General features: G+C 41.9%; 2 protein-coding genes and 1 long non-coding RNA gene across 4 annotated transcripts in view; 1 reads left to right on the top strand and 2 right to left on the bottom strand.

Moving 5' to 3' along the window:
- LOC150051239 (leucine-rich repeat-containing protein 37A2-like) overlaps positions 1-1,644 on the bottom strand; it is a 77,013-nt gene extending 75,369 nt beyond the window's left edge. Inside the window, exons 1-2 of the mRNA XM_090351451.1 lie at positions 1,616-1,644; positions 513-533 (exon numbers count right to left, since the gene is read on the bottom strand). Coding sequence (XP_090207577.1) covers positions 513-533; positions 1,616-1,644 — 50 coding nt within the window. The remainder of the gene's footprint in view (positions 1-512; positions 534-1,615) is intronic.
- LOC150051238 (uncharacterized) overlaps positions 1-12,893 on the top strand; it is a 93,447-nt gene extending 80,554 nt beyond the window's left edge. Inside the window, exons 1-3 of one of the 2 annotated variants that reach the window (XR_016538306.1) lie at positions 2,873-7,600; positions 8,075-8,138; positions 12,690-12,893. This is a non-coding gene — a long non-coding RNA (uncharacterized LOC150051238). Of the gene's footprint in view, positions 1-2,872; positions 7,601-8,074; positions 8,139-12,689 lie in introns of those variants that run through there. The other variant, XR_016538305.1, reaches the window with a different exon arrangement.
- Positions 7,677-17,823, bottom strand: LOC150051237 (RAD52 motif-containing protein 1-like). The gene is made up of 6 exons (XM_090350109.1): positions 17,716-17,823; positions 17,227-17,406; positions 13,340-13,462; positions 12,699-12,858; positions 11,142-11,240; positions 7,677-7,965 (listed from the first exon to the last, which is right to left on the bottom strand). The coding sequence occupies exons 1-6, from the start codon at positions 17,809-17,811 to the stop codon at positions 7,844-7,846; spliced, it is 780 nt and encodes a 259-aa protein (XP_090206235.1). The 5' UTR covers positions 17,812-17,823; the 3' UTR covers positions 7,677-7,843.
- Positions 17,824-18,625: the final 802 nt, after the last annotated feature.

Genomic DNA, 18,625 nt, shown 5'->3' with positions numbered 1-18,625 from the left:
CTGGTTGACTGGGGAGAGAAGTGCCTATGGCATATTGTCAGGAAATATTTCTGCTTCACCATTCTAATGGTGAGACTGACACTGAGAAGCAGCAGCTACCCTTTTGCTCCCTGGAGAACTTGATGTTCACTGCTGCTCTTTGCAGCTCTGCCTTACAGACATTGAAGCAGTTAGGCGCTCACTCTTCAAGTGAGAGGCAATGAATGCTAGCACCACACATATCAGAGAGGCAATGAATGTTAGCTTCACACATACCAGAGCTGCTATCAGTTCCCATGACAGAGCTAACTTGAAGTTTACTTGAGTGGTACCTGCTGTTGTCTATGAAAAGTTCAGGATTAGGGAAACAGAGCATGTATTTGTAAGTCATACAAGTCTCCCAGCCTCATGAATGCACAAAGCCACGTATTTTAGAGTTCACATAGACCTTATGCCCAGCTAATAAGGATATTAGATTTCTAACACATAAATATGGTTTTATCAAGTATCCATTTATCTTCTATTTCACTTACCTCTGGTATAAAAATTCTATCCTATGTCACGCCTGAAATGTTCCACAGCTCAGTTTTGTGAGTCACTTGCAACCAGAATTTCTACAGAAAGAAAGAAAAACACATAAGCCAAAGAAGGAGAAAAGGACATTCTTTCAAAATATTTATTTCAGTGATTTGCATGCAAGGAACCATAAGTTTGTTATTTTCCCCATGGTTTAAAGAACTCTTCCTGTGGACAATACTGGCTTGTGATTTACACTTTCACATTTGCACATGCAGTGTAGTGTCAAGTAATCTTTGTTTATGGAGAGCAGATTTTCATATGACATTTGAGGCTGCAAAGTTCTTTGCTAAAGAGTCCTGTCCAGTATATTGTGGAACACAAGAAGGAACACCAACATCCCTCTAGATATGTCTGCCCATTGGCTAGCTGCCCATAGCACAGCCACAGTTGTCAAATGTCTCCTGGGTACAAAGTCCACTGACCAAGAATTGCTGCTTTGTAGTGATTCTGTATGACCTGTAATGATTCTCATGTTCATCTTCTCTAGAGTTAAAAAGATATGCTACATACTTTTACTAACTTTCCACTAGCAAATTTTTCATTGTATTTAAAAATGAGTTCAATATTTAATGATGTTCTATTTGCAACACACATAAACTTCAAAAAAGGCGAAGGTTCAAAGCACATCTTCTAAAAGATTGTATTTTATCATAGGACAAATCTCTAGAAGGAGGAAAATACTGCACTGACAATCTATTCAAATCTAATAGATATCTAATGAGGATGAATACATAGTAGACTGCAGGACATAGTATATATATATACATATATATATATAATAAACTTTTGGATTTGGACTTGCTTACTCAATTAACTCTGCCCACATTTAAAAGACTCATCTTCAATTATCATTATCAATGAAACATACAACTATAGCTACTGGTAGATTTTGGAAGTAATTCAAGAAAGAAGGAGAATAGTTAGATACTCTTGTGTATTCTCATCAAATATAAGCTCAAAGTTTAAGCTATGTATATGTGTGTATATATATGTATATGAATGTATGTATATACATCAATATACTGATTAGGTCTTAGAGAGTAGGTCCCTGTCTTACTCATCATCTTGTTGCTCCAATCCAGGCATAGTGTTTGGGCACGGTTTATCTCTTTATTATTGGTACACATTTTTTTAAAAAAAGAATGGTGGTAAACATGCTAATGTGAGGGCCCGGGAGTTTGGCCTAGTGGTAGAGTGCTTGCCTAGCATGCACGAAGACATAGGTTCGATTCCTCGGTACCACATACATAGAAAAAAGCCAGAAGTGGTGCTGAGGCTCAAGAGGTAGAGCTCTAGCCTTGAGAAAGTTCAAGGACAGGGCTCATGCCCTGAGTTCAAGCCCGGGACCAGCAGAAAAAAAAAACATGCTAATGTGAGATATATATATGCATACATATCTATCTATCTATCTATCTAGAGGGAAAGAGAGAAAGAAGAGAGAGAGAGAGAGAGAGAGAGAGAGAGAGAGAGAGAGAGAGAGAGAGAGAGATTGTAATGTATTTCATGATAGAAGAAGCAAAAAGCTGATTCCATGAAGAGTTTCCTATTTTCTTCAAAGATATATTTGAAATGTTTGAGAGCCTGAATGGTAGCGGGACCACAATAAATCAATACATAATTGGTCATTGCCTTAGAGCCTAGAAGGTCTGATGAATCACATAATTATTTTTCATGCCATGTAGTGATGTTCTGTATACTCATTTATATATTTGAAACAATTATGTGAAAATGTAGTTCATTAGTTTAGAAAGCAATGTAAACATTAACGTATAAGTATAGATCTCTGGACCCCATCGACAAAGGACAAAAATGAAGCAAAGCTGGGTGCAGGTGGCTGACACATATAATCCTACTCAGAAAGCTGAGATCTAAGGATTGTGCTTGAAAGCCAGCCTGAAAGTCCATCAGACTTTTATCTTCAATTATCCACCAGAAAACTGGAAGTGGTACTGTGGCTCAAAGTGATAGAGCTCTAACCTTGAGTCCAGGCCATGAGTTCAAGCCCCATGATTAACAACAACAACAACAAAAGCAAAAACTGTGTGTGTGTGTGTGTGTGTGTGTGTGTGTAAATATATACATGTGTATGTATGTGTGTACACATACACACTTAGCTTGACACTTTTATTCCTCAAAGGTTCATATTGCCCACAGCTAACTCATACCTTCAGAGGTATATATACTGCTGGAAAATAAAGAATAAAGTTCTGGCTGATTAAGTGAAGTACCCTGTGTAATATTGTCAGGAATTTTTTTTAAGTTTCACCATTAGAAAAGACTGACATTGAAAAAGCAACCACTCTTTGCTCCCTGAAGCACTTGGTAATCAATATTTCTCTCTCTTTTTTTTTTTGCCAGTCTTGGGGGAGTGAACTCAGGGCCTGAACACTGTTCTTGGGCTTTTCTCAAAGCTAGTGTTCTACACCTTGAACCACAGCACCACTTCCACCTTTTCTATATATGTGGTACCCAATAATTGAACCTAGATCTTCATGCATGCTAGGCAGGAACTCAATCCCGGTCCTTCAGTGTTGCTCTTTGCAGCTCTCCCTTGCAGATATTTAAGCAGTTAGGCGCTCACTCTTCAAGTGAATGCAGTGAATGTTAACTGCACATATCAGAGCTACCATCGGCTACCTTGAAGTTTACTTGTGTGATATCTTGTATTGTTCATGAAAAGTTCAGATTAGTAAAACAGTGCCTATCATACGTAAGTCACATAAGTCTCCTGGCTTCGTGTACCTTATTTAATTACCTCAGTTAAAAAAGAAAAACAAATCCTAAAGATATACTTTTCAGATTTCATACTTTTTATACTCCATTGACCAATAAAGTTATTAGGTTTCTAACAAATAAAATTTTATTTAACATATATTTATCTTAATTTCACTTACATGTGCTATAAAAACTGCATTGTATGTAAAGGCTGAAATGTGCCAGTTATGAAAGTAAACTGTAACCAAGATTTCTTAAAAAACAAAAGCAAAAAAGACCCAGGCTGAGATGAAATCTCCTGCAGGGACTGTGCTGTGCTCTCCTGTAGCAGCTTAGTTGTGATCTCCTCCAGAGATACATAGTTGAAGAAAATTTAATCTTTTAGTCCATTGTGGATTCAGGTTTGGATGCTTAATCTGAAGTGGAAATGTCACTTGAGGAACTGTAGTCTTCTTCAGGGATGAAGAATATTTAGCCTCAGTAGTGTTTCCAGAGGTTGTGGAAAGCAGTAGGCCCATTGGTTGAAATGTGACCTTGCGTGTCATTAGACTCTAGGTTACAGCAGGAACTGTGATGGAAAAAGGGGTGTAGGATGTAAACTTCGTGGATGGTGTTGAATGGTCAGTTAAGGTCTCCTGTATGGTTGGAGAAAATCCAACCTCCATATTAGATTCCGGGGTTAAGGTAATTTCCACATCAAAAGGCTGAACTGTGATTTCAGTAAGATTTGGATGGACTTCAGTCAGATTTGGATGCTGAGACTGAATCTTATCTGTGTGTATCTTATCAGGGTGTTCTCCAGAAGGAATTGTTGTCTCCTTCACTGGGCAATACTGGGCTCTGAGCTGGATCTGGGTCTGGTATGGGAACTGTCATCTCATAATGCACTGCCAGTTGTGCTGCCGTCTCATGAGGTGGCAATGGAAGCTGAGCTGGACCCACATCCTGAAGAAAATTCTACATCCAATGGAAGGCACTGAAGAGGGTTTCACCTTCTCAGGGAGTTTGCAGGCTGAGACAGACCCATATTTTGAGTGGAAGAATGTTCTATGTACACTGGGAGCACTAAAGGCTGAATGAAACTGGGTGCAGCACTAAAGAGTTCCGCCTTCTCAGAAAGTTCTGAGAAAGGTCATTGGAGGGGTCATGGAAGTATTTTCCTGCTTGTGGGAAATGGCAATCTGCGTTGTAGTCTCTTGCTGAAGTGCAGAATATTCAACATATTCAGGAAGTTCTGCAAAATGACATGAGGTCACTGGAGGACGTATACAAGCATCTTCCTGAAGTCTGAGTTGTAGTCTCTTGCTGCACTTAAAGGGGTTGAACATTTTAAGGGACTTTAGGAGCATGGGAAGGGAAACCAGACTAGGTTAGAGAAAATTCAACTTGTTCATTAGCAATTGTAGTCTGTGGAGTTATTGTCAACTCCAGATCCATGTTTCACTGTGATTTAGGAGAATTTAGTTCATTATGACTTCTAAATATCAACTCCAGACCTAGAGCTGAAAATCCCCAGCTATCTGAAGGTGGAAAAAAATTATAGTCTATACTGAATTCTGGTGACTGACCTGGGAGTCCTTGTGGGCTTGGTGGAAGTTCAGCACACTCAGGGGCTTCGGGGAACAGAGTTGTGATCTCTTGCTGACTTAAGAGAGGGTCACTGAGGAAACTCTTCAGGCTGTGGTGAGATTCCTTGATAGAGATTGTTCATCTATTGCTGAGCTGTGACCTCTTTCAAAGTGCCAGACAGAGACAACTGAGGACCTCCTGTTCAGTTTAACTTGTAATCTCAACATCATTCATCCCTGGAGGTTTGCCAGGATTGTCCTGTAATGGTACAGATGACATCGTGGAGACTGAACTATGATTTCATTAGGTCTCATGGGAATGGGGAAGGTAAACTGCACAACTGCAGGCTGAACTGTAACATTTGGTGAGGTTGAATGCTGAGTTTTATTGCTGCTTGGAAATGGAACACGTCCATCCTCATGCACCAATGGCATAATAACCTCTTTGTTAACACGCTGTTGTGCTAGGGTTTCTTCCTGAGCCACAAGGGACTGGAGCTTCTCAGGAGTCCCCGGGTTTTGAGAATGGGTGTGCAGCTGGAACTGAGAAGATTCACCTTGCTCGAGGAGTTCTAGAAGTTCATCTGCCTTCTCTTGTGCTTTCTGAGGCATGCTGTCACCATAAGCCATATTTATACTGGGATCTAGCTGGGATTCTGCAAATTGGTTTTCAGTTCCTACCAGAAGCTCATGTACTTGCCGTCTCTGCCTATGTAGCCACCTCCTGACTAGATCCTTTTTCAAGGTCTGGGGTGAAAGAACAAATGGTTTTTCTTGTGCTCTCTGAGTGTACAGAGGTGGAACATGCATTTGCAGTGAGGGCTGTTCTGAAACCTCAGCTAGAGCAATGTGCTGTGTGTCACTTTTGAGTGGACGAGGCATGGCCTGCTTGTGGTCCTCACCTGGCTCTGGCACTGTCTCTGGGAGTCTGTCCTGCAGACAACTCGTCTGGCAGATCCTGATGAGAAGCAGGAAACTGACCTGACCCAGGAGGTTGCTGTGCAGCAGCATCTGTCCTGCGTAATGTGAGCATTCTGGGAGTCAGCTCCTGACGTCCCGCAGACATCTGAGATGGAGCAGAGAATCTGAGAAAAACAAAGCCTCCCAGGTTAACCTGGTGTTTCAACATGAGTGAAAGATAGGTGAAATATGAAGGCACTCGGACTCAGTAGGTCCAGCAAGATCAGAGTTAGGTCAGAACTGACTGTGAATGGACAGTGGAACTGGCTTGTTCTGAACTCACAGCCACACTGTAGTGTTATGAATAGCAGCTTTGTCATGAGAAATGATACATCAAATACATCATAGGCACGAAGTCAGTGCTAGTAGTAAGAGACTAAGTATTTTGGTAGGTTATTACTTGTGGTCCTGAGATCTCTACCAGGCCATTGGCTTATGACATGGTCATGTTTGTTCAGAAAATGGAAACTTTTATTTTAAAAGGCTGAGTACTGGAATTGGATCTCTACAATCCTTTCCGGCAAGAAGGGACGTCTTCCTAAAGGGCTCCTATTCCCCATCAAGGAGGGATTTGGGTTGTATACCAGGATGTTCTTGATAAATCATATTCATACTTAGATCTCAAAAATTATTTTGCAACAGGTGTTTCTGAAAATGAGATTTGGCAGTGTTTTCTGGTTTCTTACCATGAAATCATATACTCATGAACTTGTTGACACTGCTGATGCCAAAGTAGGTCATTCTTCAGATCATAGAGCTAAATGGTGAATCATTTTCCTTTTGAATTCTGTGTCTTGATTGAATAAGTGATTCAAATGTGCTATGATTTTCAAACTCTTCTATAGCAAAAGTCTGTGTATTACTTTTGAGGAGGTGAGCCAGAGGTTTGCCTGCATGTGATCCTCACCTAGCACTGGCAGCATCCTGGGAGTCTGTCCTGCAGCTTCAGCTTGTCTGGCAGACCTAGATGAGAAACAGATGTGGCCTGGAGGTAGCTGTCCAGCAGAATCCATTCTCAGGAATGAGAGCAAACTGTCAGTGAACTCCTGAGGCGAGAGCAAACATATGGGTGGGAGCTGAGTTTCCCAGGTAATCATAGCTGCTGTGTTCTGCCATGTCATTCATCATTGTTGTGGGAGATGAGCAGAGGATGAAGACCAGGGCTCAGTAGGTCCAGTGGGATTGGAGTTTGGCTACGTCAGATTTCAGGCCCATTGGGGCAGTTTTGTAGTGAAGGGATGCAGCAAGGGAAAGCAGGTCAAAGGACATGGTATTTGCAAGAGACAAACCATTATGGCAGGTTCTTTATGGTGACCTGACAACCTGGGGTCCCTCACTCTGCTTGGTCACTGGTTGATGACACTGAAACTGTCACCTTTGTTTATGAAACAGAAATCTTTTTCATGTTTGTACCTAGTTGGATTCTACACTAGTGAAAGTTCTGAATCCCATCTTCTCTAAGTAGAAAGACCACTGGCCTCCTGCAGGAACAGTCCACCACAGCAAGGCAGGATTTGGGCTACAGACCAGGATGTCCCTTGATGCCAAAAGCCCATTTGGTTGGCCATGGCAGAACTTCCCAACACAGTTAAAGGCAGGGCCTCTAGGGACATTCAACAGTGCTGGTCCAATCCTGGCAGCTCAGGTCCTCTTCTTCCAAGCTGAAATCAGAAAGATCTTCCTCCCCATGGCAATATGGCTTCCAAGAATTACAATTGACCTGCAAAATGAGAGCAAGTTATGGTGCAGGCAAAAGAATACACATTATGTTGTCATTTCCTCTGAAATCTTACCAACAGGTATGATAATACACTACTTTGTTAGCTAGGTCTAGCAGAGAATTAGTGATGACTCCAAGACTCCCACAGGAGGAGTTTGGGCAGACAGTCAATTCAGTCTGTGACAGAGAATTTGATTCTGAGATAGCCCTTCACATTTCCCTAGGAAAAAAATCCCCATTTCACCTTGTATCAACACAGCCTTAACCTAATTGTGGCACCACTTTTCAACCTTCTAAATCTGATGCTTGTTTTGAATTATGGCTACATTACTTGTTGAACCCTTGAGTTTTCCTTTCCACCTACTTGAATTAAATCATGTTCTTCATTTTCGACATCTTCCATCTCTTCACTGGGTTTGTACTCCACAGCTATTTTACCACTTTCTGAAAGAAAGTTAATGATGTTTAGTTTAGAATTTTTCTTGTTCTAAAGCTTTATGTCTAAGGGGTCATCCCCTCATTGATGACTTTATTTTTTTCTTCTCTGATATAGGATCCAAGGGTCCAGCTTATTCTGGCCTTGAACAGCCTTCCTGAACTCCTTGATTTCTGAAATTGTAAGTGTATACCACTATGCCTGTCATCAGGCAGTGATTTCAAAAAGCAGAGAAGGAAAGCATTTTGCTAAAAATATCACCATCTTACTAACTTATAACATAGCTATTTGTTTTGAAATACAAATGATTATCAACTATGTATGGTTCCAAAACTCTGTAATCTTAGCAATAAGAAGCCATAAAAATGACAATGGAATTTTAAAAAGGTCAAATAATTGAAAAATAAGGTATTAGGTGAAGGTCTAAGTGAATTCAGAACTGATATAGATTCCACTAGACTAGTAGATAATCCATGTTAGAACAATGGAACAATGTTCAACTCCCAAAGTACCAAAATTCCCCTGGGAAAAATGCACAGATATTTATAAAAAGCAATGAAAAGTTTCATTGGCAGAAACTACACTACCTCATAAATAATACACAATGCAATTTTCCTTAAACTATAGCTATGAAGTTTTTGGTCTAATGTGATTTCATTTTACACAAGGAATACCATTACAAAACAGGGAAAAGTAAACTACCTAGAAAGATTTAAACTCAGGGCTTTGTGCTTTCTTAATCTGGTTGTTCAGCTGGTGCTCTATCATTTGAGATACAACTCCAGTCTGATTTTTTGCTGGTTATTTTGGAGATAGAAGATCTTTATTACTTGGCTGGATTCAAACTGTGATGTTTGGATCTTAATCGCTTTAGTAGATTATAGGTATGAGACACCACCATCCAGTGATTTTGTTTTCTTTTTTCTTTTTTTTGTAAACAGTGTCTCATCATGTAGTCCAAACTAACCTGGGAGTCACTCCCAAATTGTCCTCAAACCCTTGATCTTTTTTGGGGGGGCCAGTCCTGGGGCTTCAACTCAGGGGCTGGGCACTGTCTTAGAACTTTCTGAAGGCTAGCACTCTACCACTTGAGCCACAGCACCACTTCTGACTTTTTCAGTGTATGTGGTACCAAGGAATTGAACACAGGGTTTTGTGTATGCTAGGTAAGCACTCTGCCACTAGGCCACGCTCCTGGCCCCTGAACTCTTGATCTTATTTCAGTCTCCTGAGTACTGGGATTAGGGGTGTATACTACCATGTCTGGCATAAACTAGACTCCTTTTTTGTGTGTGGGGGGGGGCAGTTCTTAAAGATTAAGGGAGAGGCTATTGATGGAAATTCTACCTTTGACTAGATAAATCAGACTTTCACTGAAAGAGGTAGCTGCCCAGGTTGAAAGGCTGAAGCCAATCAAGACTACCTCTTAGAAGCAAATAGGGCTCTGATAATTCAGTAGGATTTCTCAATCTAAGCTTTCAGGACTTGTGAAGTGGGAAAAATCATTGTTTGATACTTTTCTTTTTCCTTATCTCCCTCTCTCCCCTCCCTCCCTCCCCCCCTCTCTCCCCTCCCCCTCTCTCTCTCTCTCTCTCATGCTTTCTTTCTTTCTTTCATGAATCATAGGGTTTGAACTCTGGGTCTGGACACTGTCCCTGAGCTCTTTGGCTTAAGGCCACCACTCTACCCCTGGGACTAGGAATTGTCCTTGAGCTCTCCAGCTCAAGACTACTTCCCTACCCCTTGAGACATGGCCCCACTTCCCCTTTTCTAGTGATTAATTGGGGATAAGAGTCTTGGTCTTTACTTAGTGCCTGGGCTGGCTTTGAACCAAGATCCTCAGATCTCAGCCTCTTGAGTAGCTAGGATAACAGGCGTGAGCCACTGTGCCCGACTGTTTGATACTTTTCTGTTAATCCTAAAATTCCTTTTGGCACAGCCTGTAACATTCCTACCCGTACAGAACTAGGGAGTAGAAAATCATTCAACAGCATGACCACTCTCAGGGCTCACATAAATCAACTCATTATTATAAGAACTGTATTCATTCATCCAATTTGTCAGTGTCATAAATGAAAATGGAAGCTGACATGTATTATTATTATTGCTTAGAAGCATATAGTGGTTTGAATTTGTGATATAGCCCCAGCTGGTCCTGAACTCCTAATACTCCAATCACAGCTGTCTCCTAAATTTTGGCATAATACCATGTGCCACCATGTCTGCTGAAACTGAGTTAGATTCAGCAGGATATATTTATCTATTCAGAGAGTAAAATGAAAATTATATTTTAATACATACACATGATAAACCATCTTACTTATTCTTACAAAATAATGCATAATGTAGGTCCTGGAGTTTGGCCTAATGGATAGAGTGCTTGCCTACCATGAAACAAGACCTGAGTTCAATTCCTTGGTACCAAAAACAACAAAAAGCCGGAAGTGGCGCTGTGGCTCATGTGATAGAGCGTTACCCTTGAGGAAAAGGCCTAAGGACAGTGCTCAGGCCCTGAGTTCAAGCCCCAGGACTAGCAAAAAAAAAAGTAATAATTTATAATATAGATAAGGTTCTAGACTTATTCTCAGATTAAAGAATTCATCTTTAGAGATACCTAACAAATCAGTTCTAAATGTAAAATTTTATAGGTTGTATCAAGTGCTGGTGGCTCACACCACTAATCTCAGATATTCAAGAGACATAAGCCTCTGAGATTTAAGGTTCAGAGCTAGCCTGAAAACTCCGTAAGACTCTTCCCTCCAATGAACCAGCAAAAACTCAGAAGTGGAGATGAGGCTCCAGTAATAAAGCACCAGCTAGACATGAACAAGCCAAGTGAGAGCATGAAGGCCTGAGTAAAGCCCCAGTATCAACACATATTAAAATGTATTAAAAATGTAAGAAGCAGAGTGAGCTGTACAAATCTTATAATCACTATTCTGTATGACAGATGAGCCACTGAGGAAGAAGACTTAGCTAAGTCAAACACTTTCTCCATGAACCATGGAAGGCTATCCTACATCTACAAATTGGGTATATTTGTTGTTGCCTTTAAAAAAAATCCAAAAAAGACAACTTTGAGAACCTTGTTATGAAATTACTTAGTAAATGGAAACATTAACATATTTTTATCCAATTAGCTTTTCAAAATGAAGTTCTCCAACAACAATCAAGAGTGTCTTACCTAAAACCACAATGCACAGCTTCTGGAAGGCATCTGACAGAGCCCTCTGAATAGCATGCTTCTGTGCTGCCTTTCTTTTCATAAGGAATGTTAAGGGTCCTACATCCAGCCAAACAGACAAAATACCCATGAGTGATAATTATTCTGTTTTAAAAATAAAAATATATTCATGATATATTGTCATGGATATATTTATATGTAATATACATTCTACATAAAACATTAAATATATGATACATAAACTATATACATTGTATACAATCTATTATGTACCATAGTACATGATACATAATCACATATATATATATTATTTGTATGATCTTATACAGAGAAATATATTTATATAAATAAATATCTGGATCATTCTCTTGATAATAAAAAGTAGATACAACACCAAGTGTGGCTGAATGGCTCCACTGGAGGTACATCTTGGTGGGACCTATTTTCACTGCCTCACCCTATGCTGGAAGTTCCTGATGTTTTTGAATGAGGATCCAAGTCAAGACTTTGTACCAACCTCACATTAATGACAGACTGAAAAGTGACAGATAGAAAGCATATTTTCTACACAACCTTACCTTCTTGAATCAGGCTGGAATCACACAAATTAAAAGATTCTGTGGAAGAGCCTATGACTAGGCTAGGACCTACGCATCAGCCCTAGGAGCCTGCTCTGCTCTGCTCTGCTCTGCACTGCTCACAAACATCTTTGCCTCTGTCTTACAACACTGATTCCCTTCTTGAATACTTGTTTGGTAAATACGTCACTTGACATGTGATATAAAAATCAATGTTAATAAATTCTTTATATAAGAAAATTTAAAAACCTTACGTGGAAGGCCACAGATTTTAGACTACATTCAGCATCACTAGAAATTTCCTTTCTAGGTATCCATATTTGACTTTTTTTTTAGCTCAAGCCCTTCTAGGGCTAGGCAAATAACATTTATACAAATGCTTATTAAAATCATTAGATCATGATTTGGTTGAGATAATTATTTTGCTGCAATAAGTACAAGAAATCTGTATGGAATAATTATTTCAGCATAAAGCAAGTTCTAATCAAGAACTACAGAAATAGTCTTTCCATTGTCTTCTTAAGCTCTTGGCAGAAGGCCAGATCTCAGGTTTTAGTTGCAAAGATTGTCAGGTACTGCCTAAGGTGAAACTATATTGGAAGGCATAGAAAGCCTACCTAGGACTTTAGTAGCTTAATAAGGACCTAATACATAGCTGAAAAGTGACTTTAAGACAGAAAGAAGCTGGGTGTAGTGGCTCATGCCTGTAATTCTAGCTACTCAGGAGGCTGAGATCACAGTTCAAAGCCAGCCTGGGCACTAAAGTTGGTGGGACTCTCATCTTCAATTAACCAGGAGAAAATGAAAGTGGCGCTGTGGCTCAAGGGATAAGGCAGTAGCCTTTAGCTGAAGAACTCAGGGACAACGCCCAGGCCCAGGGTTCAAGCCCCATGAAAGACAAACAAAACAAAACAAAACAAACAGAAAGAAGAAAAAAAGTGAGATCATCCCTTCTTCCCTCCCTGCTCAGGAAGCTGACCTTCTTCCAGAGTCTCCTCTGCAATGCCAACTCCATAACTCCTGCACTCATACAGAGGTAGCACCACCTCCACAGCACAGAAGAATTTCAGGCTTGGCTTCTCCAGTGGTACCACAAGGTCATCATTTTCCCTTTCTTCAAGGTCAGAAAGCTCTTGAAGCTATTAGGAATAAAAATTACATGTCATTCCTAGGACTTTTCTTTTGTGTTTATGGTGCTGGGGATCAAACTCAGGGCCTCATACATATTAGGCAAAGTGTTCTACCACTGAGCCACATCCTTTGGACCTGTGAGGATTTCACTGTAGAGAAATAAAACTAAACTCCAGGGATCTCAGCTAGTGGCTGAGTTGTCTTTTAGTACAAAATTAAGAAAGATTTACAAATGAATTAATAGATACAGGCATCTTTATTATTATTATTATACTCTACAGGAATGTTATATGATTTACAGGTTAACTGACTGATATGATCATTGAAAATTGTGTATAATGAGTCCACTCAGAAGTATCTATTCACCCTCAAGTGTAGGTGCCCTCTTACATGTACTCCTCACAGCCCAGTTCATCCTTTTTTGTCTGACGTCCCAGAATTAAATATACTGCAAAGGGATTTTAGGCAAGAAAAATTTACAAGATTTACCTTGATGATCCTTTTTGACCATCCTTGGAAACCAAAGTAGTAATTTGCCAGTTCTTGGCATCGTGAGCTGGTCAAGGGAAGAGTATGATGTAGAACTGCCTTATGTCTAGTACCAAGACGAACCTGTAGTTTCAAAAGATACAGCCATAAATACAGTCTGCCAGACTTTTCATTTGGGATACACTTGAAATTCATCTTGATTTCATAGAATGGATGTGAGTACTGCATGGGATAGGAAAAGCATATTATTTTGCATACACATGGGCCCTAAATAAATGTTCTTTATTGCTCTAATTCCACAGTATAGTCCATCATCATTAGTAGGGTCCATGATTAATTGGAAGGATTTTCTGAGCATGGATGATTAACAGTGATGATGAAAGCAACTAAAAAAAAAAGAATCCATGCAGGAAACATATAGGCTGCAAGTAAGCAAAGAAATGCAATTGTTTCAGCCTATTCATTCAGTAACTCCAGGTTAAGGACCTAAAAAGCAGACGTGAAGCCGGATGTGGTGGCTCAAGCCTGTAACCCTAGCTACTCAGGAAGCTGAGATCTGAGGATCAAGATTCAAAGCCAGCCCAGGCACTAACTAAAGACCAAGACTCTTATCTCCAATTAACCTCTAGAAAACAGGAAGTGGTGCTGAGGCTCAAGGGGTAGGGCAGTAGCCTTGAGTTGAAGAGCTTAGGGACAGCACCCAGGCCCAGAGTTCAAGCTGCCCCACTCCCCAATATTAATCCCCTCTATAAGAAATAATATTCTTATATAACTGAAAATATTAGATCAACTGTACTAAGAAAGTTCTTTTTTTTAATGAAGATAACTTTACGGTTAAACTCTCACTACTTCCTTCTCTCTCTCCCTCTTCCCCGCCCTTCTCTCTCTCTCATTCATTTTCTTTGGCTGGTAGTGAGGCTTGAACCCTGGGCCTAGGCACTGTCCCTGAGCTCTTCAGCTCAAACAGAGTGCTTTACCACTTTGAGCCACAGTGCCACTGCCAATTTTCTGTTGGTTAATTGGAGATAAGAGTCTCACAGATTTTCAAGCCCAGGCTGGCTTTGAACTGTGATCCTCAGATCTCAACCTCCTGAGTAGGGAGGATTACAGGCTTGAGTCACCAGTGCCCAGTCATGAGTTCCATCTTAAATATTGAATTATTATTATCATAAAATTTGAAGAACACAAATAAGGTCACAGCATTAAATTCTCATTGATTTGTTTGTGAATCATTTTCCTCAAGCACTGTTTTATAAGCTAAGGTACCACTATCACATTCTTTAATTATTCTAAGGATCAAGTAAGAAATTCATGCCATCTAACAGAGGATGACAAGGCACTGATTGGGTGAATGAATGAAGAATGTATATTAAAAATGTGAAATCATCGGGCCAGGAGTTTGGCCTAGTGGTAGAGTGCTTGCCTAGCATGCATGAAAACCCAGGTTCAATTCCTTGATACCATATACATAGAAAAAAGCCAGGAAGTGGTGCTGAGGCTCAAGTGGTAGCGCTCTGGCCTTGAGAAAGTCCAAGGACAGTGCTCAGGCCCTGAGTTCAAGCCCAGGACTGGCCAAAAAAAAAAAAAAAAAAAAGAAAAAAAATAAAGAATCTCCAACCGAAGCTGCACATTATAAAGGAGAAAACTTTGGCTAATATGCAGTACTGTTGTTAGGCTGATGTGTATGGGGAGTCACAAAGGAGATTTTATGGACAACCAGGAAGCGTCAGAGTGACTCAGAGCCTCTTGATGGTACATTAACATATAGATGTTGTCACCCTCAATAGCTTTGCAAAGTCCTTCAGGATGACCTTTTTCCTCTGTGCCTCAGAGGACGCACGGAGCCCTCTTAAGGTGTCTTAAGTTATTCACTGATCTTATTTTAAAACATCTTTGCGTTTTCTGTATTTATCAAAAGCAGAGACAGAAGGGGGGATGGAGGGAGGCAGGAAGAGAGAGAAGGACGGAGGGAGGGAGGGAGGGAAGGAAGGAGAGGGAGAGAGAGACAGAGACAGAGACAGAGAGAGAGAGAGAGAGAGAGAGAGAGAGAGAATGGAAAAACATTACTTGACAAGTATAAAAAATATTACTAGTGAAACTAGATAAAAATGTGAGCTAAGCCAGGCACTGGTCACTCACACCTGCAATTCTAGCTATGCAGGAGGCTGAGATCTGAGAATCACTGTTCAAAGCCAGCCCAGGCAGTAAAAGTCCATGAGATAACATCTCCAGTTAAGCACCTGGAAACCGGAAGTAGTGCTGAGCCTCAAAGTGGTAGACCACTAGCCTTCAGCTGGAGAGCTCAGGGACAGTGCTCAGGCCCAGGGTTTAAGCCCCACAAATGACAAGAAAAAAAAAAGAAAGAAAGAAAAAGAAAGAAGAAAAGAAAAGAAAAATGTGAAGTAGTAACCTCAGTGTTTAATATGAATGGTTTCTCCAACTATATACTGACTTGAACATTTTCTTTATCACTATAGCAGTAATAGGTTTTACCTGTAAATTCCTTAAAACCTAAAGCTTATGACATGATCTCAGTGTCCAAAGAACACCTAAAAAAGTCTGTACTGCTTATTCTGTAATCTTTCTGGTACCATTTTTAAGTTTAAGTGGCTATGAGACATGGTCAGAGACAAAAATAGGCATCTCATTACAAAATTTAAGGAAAATCTGATGAAGATTTCACTCTTTGGACATAAATTAAGAAATCTGTGTACAGCCATGGAGGAAGAATTCTCAAGGCCAGTACTGAGAATAGTTGATTCAGTCAGTTGAACTGGTAAGAAAAACAATATAGACAAGAGCAGGCAGCCAAGTCAGGAACAGTTGTTTAGGAATTACTAGGACCGTGAAAAACAAAATGAGTATCAGGTAGCCAAAACATGTAATACCAGGGGGGGGAAAGAGATTGAAGGGGGAGGGTCACTAAGAGGAGGGCAGAGAAATGGAGAGAAACGTGGATAAATACAGTGAAAACATTCAATGTGCATATGTGTAACTAGGGAATAGGTGGGGCTGGAAGAGATGGTGCAGAATCATGGAAGAGGTGACACTAAGATGAATTGTACTTATAAACTGTCATATTATACTCATAAACTGACATATTGAATGAAACCACTTGAATATTTATGAAAGAGAAAGGAGGTTGCACATGAAGAGATGTTTTTCTGGAACTCTGAAAATTGGAATCATTTGGCATGCTAACAAACATTTCTTTAACACATTAAGGAAGGTTTCTCTTTTGGGGGGATTGATGGGATTTCTGACAGTTTTCAGTGAAATGATAATAAAGTATCCTTTATGTTCTGAGTAACAACCAAGTTATTCAACTCACATCTTAAATCCACATGAAATAAAAGAAGGTGTCTGGTGAAGATTTCCTACATGAAAAGGCAACAAAAAGTGCCATCCATCTTTATATCAGTAACTTTGTTTTTTTGCCAGTCCTGGGCTTGAGCTCAGGGCCTGAGCACTGTCCCTGAGCTTCTTTTGCTCAAGGCTAGAACTCCACCATTTGAGCCACAGCAACATTATGGCTTTTTTCTGTTTATGTAGCACTGAGGAATCAAACCCAGGCCTTCATGCATGCTAGGCAAGCACTCAACCACTAAGCCAAATTCACGGTCCCCTGGGGTTTGCATTTCTTCATCTAAAAAAAGCTGGGACTAGAGAATCCATGTGGTAATACAGATGGAAGCATTCTGCAGAGCAAAATGCCACAGGAATACTAGCTTATTATTGAATTTAACTCTTCGTTCTTGTGGAGTTAGAATTCGATATTTTTATCTTTGTTGGGAACACAGCACAAGTAGTAGAGTTAGCAGGCAGTAGGCCTTGGGTGCAAACCTAAGTATATCCACTTAAACGTGCACACACGAGATCGGACCCACCTTCACAGGAGAGGCCTGAACAAGCAGCTTTCCATCACAAGCCTTTTGGGCTCTTTGGGCCTCGCCGGCTGAATAAAACTTGATGATGGCAGAGAACCCAGGAGAGGCCACTGCAGCGTTTGGGAAGACCCGCACTGAATACAGAAGGCCAAACCGGGAGAACACTGTGAACAGAGAAAGCTGGGGGGGGGTCCCCACGCCCAGTTAGTGCACGACATCTCACCCCCACCTCAGAACCACACCCCTCCCCAAACCCTGAGCCACCACCGCGGGAGCCACTTCTCCTCTGACTACAGGGCAGCAACCTGTGGCCGAGAAGCAACACGAGCCACGCCCCTGGGTGTCCGTCGAGGCCGTGGGGTCCCCGGCCCCAAGGCCCCTGCGTGGAGGCGCTGAGGCACCGGGGGCAGAGGCAGGACTGCGGCCCCGGGTCCCCCAGTCAGCGGCTGGGCGGTTCTCCACTCCTCCCTCCACCTGGGCCCGGCTCACTTGCAAGGCCTCGGCCGTGGGGCCGGGGCTCAGCGCCCACACCAACAAGGTTTTGTCGCTCTCGGTGGGAACCGCAAAAGGTACCAACTCCGCCATCCCGCAGGTACCTCACAGGAGCCACCGGGGCTGGGCGGTACTGCGCTTGCGTGAGGCGCGCCCGCGAGTTTCAAAGGGAGCGAGGGGCGGGGCCTGCGAGGGGCGGGGCCTGTGGGGGCGGGGCCGTGAGCTGGAGCTGGGAGCAACCAGGCCAAGAGGAAGGTCGGGGGCGGGGCCGAGTCTAGAGCTTCTCTGCTTGTGCATTTTGAGGACAGTCCTGAGGGTGGGCTGACAGGGTGGAGGGCTTCAGCTTCATTCCCAGAGACTGAGGTTGTAGGTGCTTGTGGAAAATGACGTTTGATTCACGATTCTTTTCAGGAGGTTTAACTAGAGAAGTCAAGCTCAGAGCCCCTAGCTCATGCTTGTAATCCTAGCTACTCAGGAGAACTGAGACCTGAGGGTCGGGGCCCAAAGCCTAGCCAGGTAGAATTCCGCGAGACTTTTATCTTTTATGAATCACCAAAAAGCCAGAAGCAGAGCTGTGACTAAAGTGGTGGAGGTGCATCTAATGGTGGTGCAGGCTGAGGTCAGATTAGGAGGGGGGGGAGGGGGGGCGGGGCTCTCAGCTGCGGGTGGGTGCGCTGAGGGCGGGTTTTGGGGCGCAGCTTAGGAAGAAGGGCTGCGGGCTCGAGATGCCAGGCTGTCTTCGGGTAGCCAGGGGCCAGGGAAAGCAGGGAGATGCGCAGGGTGTGGGCCCCAAACGCTCCCCACCGCAGTCCGCAGCCCCACCCTAAGGCAGGCTACCCGCGGTTTCCAGGCCACCACCAAAGGGAAGCCGCGGCCTGGGCCTCTGGCATCACCTCCACATTTGGGT

This window comes from Megascapheus bottae, chromosome 17, assembly GCF_031878675.1.
Source record: "Megascapheus bottae isolate mThoBot1 chromosome 17, mThoBot2.hap1, whole genome shotgun sequence".
NCBI lineage: Eukaryota > Metazoa > Chordata > Mammalia > Rodentia > Geomyidae > Megascapheus > Megascapheus bottae.
This window is presented reverse-complemented; position numbering and strand designations above follow the sequence as displayed.

Coding starts and splice junctions, on each gene's coding strand:
- LOC150051237 (XM_090350109.1), bottom strand. CDS start 17,811: ATGGCGGAGTTGGTACCTTTTGCGGTTCCCACCGAGAGCGACAAAACC. Junction 17,407..17,715: donor CCACGGCCGAGGCCTTGCAA/GTGAGCCGGGCC, acceptor ACCCCCCCCCAG/CTTTCTCTGTTCACAGTGTT. Junction 11,241..12,698: donor AGAGGAGACTCTGGAAGAAG/GTCAGCTTCCTG, acceptor GGCTGGATGTAG/GACCCTTAACATTCCTTATG.